This window comes from Rattus norvegicus, chromosome 5, assembly GCF_021556685.1.
Source record: "Rattus norvegicus strain SHRSP/BbbUtx chromosome 5, alternate assembly SHRSP_T2T, whole genome shotgun sequence".
NCBI lineage: Eukaryota > Metazoa > Chordata > Mammalia > Rodentia > Muridae > Rattus > Rattus norvegicus.
The window spans coordinates 137,429,423-137,435,833 of record NC_141538.1 but is presented as its reverse complement, the minus strand read 5'-3'; the positions used below and the strand labels follow the sequence as shown (position 1 = coordinate 137,435,833).

The 6,411-nt window shown below is 50.3% G+C and overlaps 1 protein-coding gene across 1 annotated transcript; it reads left to right on the top strand.

Annotated features, from left to right (window-relative positions):
- Nucleotides 1–1,541: 1,541 nt before the first annotated feature.
- Dph2 (diphthamide biosynthesis 2) lies at nt 1,542–4,502 on the top strand. Its single transcript, NM_001015007.1, is given in 6 exon segments — nt 1,542–1,776; nt 2,041–2,153; nt 2,346–2,569; nt 2,744–3,427; nt 3,513–3,689; nt 3,773–4,502. Coding segments are annotated over 6 exon segments (1,470 nt in total). The 5' UTR covers nt 1,542–1,629; the 3' UTR covers nt 3,898–4,502.
- The last annotated feature ends 1,909 nt before the right edge of the window (nt 4,503–6,411 follow it).

Below are 6,411 nucleotides of genomic sequence, written 5' to 3'. Positions count from 1 at the left end.
CCCGTCAGGACCACGGACAGCGCCCGGCAGTTTGACTCCTTCGTTTTCTCTCAGCCATATTTCTGTCTGCCCTGCCCTTCTGGTTACCCATCAGTAAAAATCAGAAGAGCAGAGCTGAGCTCTCCCCACTCCCATCCATACATAACATCTGAATCCACTTGATGGATGGGGTAACTGCATCCCATCTGTTCGATGCCCAGCGTTTGGATTGATTCTTTCATTCTTTTTGATCCAGTGTCTTCCTGAGCCAGTTAGTAGCAACAGTGTCTTCCACTTCATCAGTTATCCCGTCATCACCCACTCCTCAGTCCCAATTTAAAAAAATTATGTGTATGTGTGTATGGCTGAATTTATATCTGCGCACCATGTGAGTGTAGTTAGCTGCAGGTATTAGGAGAGATTCCCTAGAACTGGAGTTACACATGGTTATGAGCTACCATGTGGGTTCTGGGAACTGAACCCAGTCTACTGCAAGAACAGCAAGTGCTCTTAGCCACTGAACCATTTTCCAGCCCCATCAGTCCCATTCTTACCGTCCTGATTTCTCAACTCTTCTTAGAGGATGCAGAGGTGCTCCACATGATTTCAGTCCTTCCCTACTATATCATGTTAAGAGACGTTTTCTTCTCCCACTCCCCCTCATGACAAAAAGTAGTGTGGGAGAATGTAGGGTATGGCTGGGGATGTAGCTCAGCCATAGTCTTTGCCTATCAAGCAGATGGGTTCAATCCAAAGGAGGTGGGGAGAGAGAATAAATGTGGGCTCTAAAGCCCAGTTTCTGAAACCAGCAGACATGGTTTTGTTTCCTTATCTAGATGGGATAATTCTTGCTCCTAATGTCATACCTGGTGAACTTAGCAAAGGCTCAGTGAGTGTTTGACAGACTGTGAGGGCAACAAAGACTATTCTGTAAAGTTAGTTGTGGGACAATCCTCTAGCAGACAAGGTAAAGGGCATAGAGACATTGCCTGGCAGTAAGTACCTACCTATAAATATTCAAACCCAAACAGTGGGCACTGAGTTGGAAATGATGCAGTACTGGGAGATCCAGCTTCGGTTACACAGCAAGATCCTGTCTCAAATTATGGGGGCTGTGAAATTGCTTGGTGGACTAGGGAACTTGCAGCCAACCCTGAAGACCTGAGTTGTATGTTCAAGGACCCCTGCTCTCACTGTATGCACATAATTATGCACGCGCGTGTACACACACACACACACACACACACACACACACACACACACACACACACACACACACACACGTTTAAATGTGACTAGCAGATAGGGACCTGCTCACACTGAATTAGTGACTTAGAAGTGATGTCCCAGAGGGCACCAGCAGCAGGTACCCGGGAGGGAGCTCTAGCCAGTGGAACCACAACACCCACAAGGCTTTGCGGCACTTCCTATTGGTCCCGAGTGCGAGGCTGGTGATTGGTTCTCTATGGGTAGTCCTTGAACCCGGAAGCAGTCTCGGTAGGTCCTTGTGTAGTGGAGAACCGGGAATTTGGAAGCGTACCTTGTGGATCCTAGGACCCGTGGACACGTTGGTCCCGATCCACAAAGCTGCTGTGACCTCGAGGACTTTGGAGGGCACAGCTGCGTCTCGCCCCATCCAAGCTGCGCCCCATGGAGTCTACCTTCAGCAGTCCCGCGGAGGCGGCCCTGCAACGGGAGGCGGGCGTTCCAGGACAGTTCACCCCTCCTGAAGACCTGGACCGAGTGTACGAGCTGGAGCGAGTCACGAGATTTATCTGCGATTTAGGATGTCAGCGGGTGAGGACTGACTTAGAGAAGGGGGTCGGGGGATGGTGGCGGGCTCGCCTCTGGGCATGGGTTGCGGAGATTGGGGTTTTGAGTGCTATGTGGGAATTGGTGGGTTGAGAAAATCGGAGTCCGCCCGCGTCGCATGGGTCACCCACAACTCTGTGGGGCTGACTGTCCCTTTGGAAGTAGGAGCTTGGAAAATTTAGTGCTTCTTTTGCAGAGGTTCTTGATGGAGGAATGAGGTCGTCGCTAACTTTTGGCTTGTATTTACAGGTGGCCTTGCAGTTCCCGGACCAATTACTAGGAGATGCTGGAGCGGTGGCTGCCCGGCTGGAGGAAGTCACGGGATCTAAGATGTTCATTTTAGGGGACACAGCTTATGGCAGGTATGGGGTTTCCCTGCTCACAGTGTCTGCCTCCAGTGTCTGTTTGCAATAATGAGAAGCTCCCGATGCCAGCTTCCCTCACTGACAGTGAATTCCTAGCTTGGTGCCATTTTCTCCACTGGCCACATTTCCCATTGATGACAACTTTCTCCAGGTAGGGAGCATCTCTCACCAATGCTCTCTCCCCTGCAGCTGCTGTGTGGATGTGCTGGGCGCTGAGCAGGCTGGAGCTCAAGCCCTTGTACACTTTGGTCCTGCCTGCTTGAGCCCCCCAGCCTCCCTGCTGCCCATCACCTTTGTCCTTGGTCGGCGTCCTGTTGCTTTAGAACTCTGTGCAAAGGCCTTTGAAGCCCAGAACCCAGATCCCACAGCACTGGTAGTACTGCTGAGTGAGCCAGCCTGTGCCCACGCCCTCGGTGAGAAATTATACCTGTGAGGGAGGGAGGGGTGGGTGGGTCCATGATTGCATGCCTTAATTTCCACTATTTAAGGTAAGCCTCGGTTGGCCTAGTTTGTGGTCACATTCAGGCACCTGGGGATGAGGCATCTCTTACTTTGCCAGACTTCAACTCTGATGCCACCTTTTCCAGAGCCTTTGGCCACTCTCCTGCGTCCAAAGTACCAAGATCTGCTCATCTCCAGCCCAGCTCTGCCCTTGCCAGTGGGGTCCCTGAGCTCACAGCCCGAGTCACTGGAACGTTTTGGGAGACGCTTCCCCCTGAACCCAGGGAGAAGTCTGGAAGAATATGGCGCCTTCTATGTGGGGGCTTCTCAAGCAAGCTCTGACCCCAACCTTGATCCGGATCTGAGCAGATTGCTCTTGGGGTGGACACCAGGACGGCCCTTCTTCTCCTGTTGTCCAGACACAGGACAGACACAAGACCAGGGTGCCAAGGCTGGGAGACTAAGAGCACGAAGACTGTATCTTGTAGAGAGGGCCAGAGATGCCCGTGTGGTAGGGCTGCTGGTGGGCACATTAGGTGTGGCTCAACACCTGGAGGCGCTGGCACACTTGCGGAAACTGACTGAAGCTGCTGGGAAACGTAGCTATGTGTTAGCCCTGGGGAAGCCCACACCTGCCAAGCTTGCCAACTTCCCCGAGATGGATGTCTTTGTGCTGTTAGCATGTCCTCTGGGAGCACTAACCCTCCAGCCTTCGGGTGGCTTCTTCCGGCCTATATTGACACCATGTGAGTTGGAGGCCGCCTGCAACCCTGCCTGGCCCCCTCCAGGCCTGGCTCCCCACCTCACCCATTATGCAGAGCTGTTGCCTGGTGAGTGGCGGGGCTACATCTTGGCTTGAAGGTTGGGGCTTGGAACTGAGAAACTAGGATCATTTTCTTTCTCCTTCCATTTCAGGCTCTCCCTTCCATGTGCCACTCCCACCACCTGAGTCAGAGTTATGGGACACCCCAGATGTGTCGCTCATTTCTGGGGAGCTCCGACCGCCACCTCCTTGGAAGTCGTCAGATGACACTAAGTGTTCTGCCCTAACTCCAAGGCCCCAGCTGGAGCTGGCCGAGAGCAGCCCTGCGGGTAAGCAAGCATTCAAGTACCTGCCCCCTGGTAGATTCTTGTCCAGGTCCAGCCCACACAGCTTGTTCTCTTTTCCTCTGTAGCTTCATTCCTTAGTTCCCGGAGCTGGCAGGGGCTGGAGCCCCGCTTGGGCCAGACACCAGTGAAAGAAGCTGTCCAAGGGAGACGAGGTATTGCCATTGCCTATGAAGATGAGGGAAGCAGCTGATCACCGTGTGTGGCCAGAGTCGCAGAGTGATGAGTCAGCTGGGGCTTGTTCTCCCTAAACCAGCTTCTCTTCTCACTGGGATACTTGATGCCTAGACAGAGGGAGTGTAGGTAGCTTCTCCCTGAGGAGCTGTCTAGCCTGTGCTGGTGCTGACTCAGCACATCAGTGCAGTAAATGCCTGTACGACTGGTGGGCGGGGAGGGGGCTCAGGAAGGGGTCCCAGGGCCCTCCTGGACCCAACTGTCAGCAGTCCAGGACTGTGGCTGTCCCAGTTCCTGGTATACAGGAGTAGTTCTGCCCTTGGTCAGGGGCAGGAGTGGATGATCCAGACCATGGTTCTTCTACCTCAGCACTGTTAACAGTTCGGGTAGAATAATTCTTTATTTCAGAGGCTATTCTGTATAGAGAAGGATGTTTAGGTTCAGCTGACAGAAGCACCTCCCTTCCTCCCTCCCCGTCCCCCCAGCTAGATAACGCAGATTATCTAGATGTTGGCAGATGTCATGTAACTGCTCCTGATTGAGAACCACTGGTCTAGACCTGCACTGTCCAAGACAGTATTCATTGGACACATGGCCTTTACCATTAAAGTGAATGAAAAACTGTTCCTAGGTTACACTAATCACACTTCGAGCACTCATGTGGCTGGCTGCTTGTGGGACTTTAGAGGACAGTGCCTCCATGGCACAAAGTTCTATGAGACAGTGCTGGGCGACACTGACTCAAACTTGTTTCTTGGGGACATCAAAGAAACTGAAATAAACTGAATACTTTTTCTCCTCTTTGTCTTTATTCACAAAACAAAGCTCGGTTCTACACAGTTCCTGTGGATGGATGTGTGAGTTACATATAACCAGATTACTGTCCTCAGAATGTGCTTGGAAGGAAATAGTGACCCCCAGAAGTATAATTGTGTGTGAAGGGAGCACAAGGGGCAGTTGGGTCTCATAGCAGGCTCCTGAAGGGAACTCGAGGCATCCCAAACAGGAGAGTCCTAAGCTAGATCTTGTGGAGAAAAAAATATTAGAATAAATGGAGTGAAAAGAACATTTAGGCCTGGGCTAGAGGGATGGCTCAGTGGTTAAGAGCACTGACTGTTCTTCCAGAGGTCCTGAGTTCAAGTCCCAGCAACCACATGGTGGCTCACAACCATCTGTAATGAGATCTGGTGCCCTCTTCTGGTGTGTCTGAAGGCAGCTACAGTGTACTCATATATGATAAATAAATCTTAAAAAAAAAAAAAAAAAAAAAAAAAAAGCAGGGCCGGAGAGATGGCTCAGCGGTTAAGAGCACCTGACTACTCTTCCAGAGGTCCTGAGTTCAATTCCCAGCAACCACATGGTGGCTCACAACCATCTGTAAAGAGATGTGATGCCCTCTTCTGGTGTATCTGAAGACAGCTACAGTGTACTTATATATAATAAATGAATAAATCTAAAAAAAAAAAAAAAAGCAAAAAAAAAAAAATTGGGCCTAAACAAAGACTTCAGTCAACATGGTGGATGCTTCCACCAAAGTGGAATTGTTTGGGGCTGGAAGTGTATCTTGGTAGAGTGCTTGCTCTTGATAGAGTGTTGGTCCTAGGGTTTAATTCCCTGTGTGTGTGTGTGTGTGTGTGTGTGTGTGTGTGTGTGTGTGTGTGTGTGTGTGTTTATTGGATCCCAGAAGAAAACAAGATTTACTTAATGTCCACATTAGCCAAAGAATCATATTGGCACTATCCAGATCATGTAGTGCTCAGCCTAATAGCAGAGGAGGCAGAACTGTAAACTGACATGGGAACTGGGTTAAAACCAGCATCCATCATGTATTCTGTGTGCATGTTATGAGGACCCATCTGTATGCCAGATACTAGAAACAGAAGTGAGCACAACAGAAACCACCGTGCTTCCTCCTGAAGAGAGCAGGCAGAAACAAAACAATGTACTATATAAATCAAGTGGTGATAAGAACCCTGGGAAAGTAATTTATCAAGTAGTGATAAGAATTATGGGAAAACACAAATCTGGGAAACAAAAGGGATTGTTTAAAGGAGATTGGGGTCGGAATATTAACCAGAATGGGTAAGAGAGTGGGGCAAGTGCAAGGGAGGACTATAGCTGGTGAGGAATGGCTAGGAGCGGAGTCTATTAGGGGCCTAGCTTAGCTGTTTAGTGCTTGCCATGTATACTTTAGAATCCTAAGGATCTCTCTTCTGTCCGAGTGACATAGGATCCACAGGGGATTTGAAGAGGAGAATGACATAGCCTCATAAGACCACCTAGACACCATGGGCATTCACAGCTGGCACTCCACCTTACCTCTGGGTTAGGAATTTAGAATGACCTCCGATGACCGGCAGGCATTAGCTAGGCAGTGCGAAGACCACAAAATCCTGCTTCAAGCAGAGGAACTAGGTAGGACTAGAACAGACTGGAAAGATCTGCAGTGATTGGAGAATAAGCTGGAAGTCCAGTGGGAAGTTACGGAACGGGTAGCGCAGGTGGAGAGCCAGTACCTGTCGAGGAGGACGCC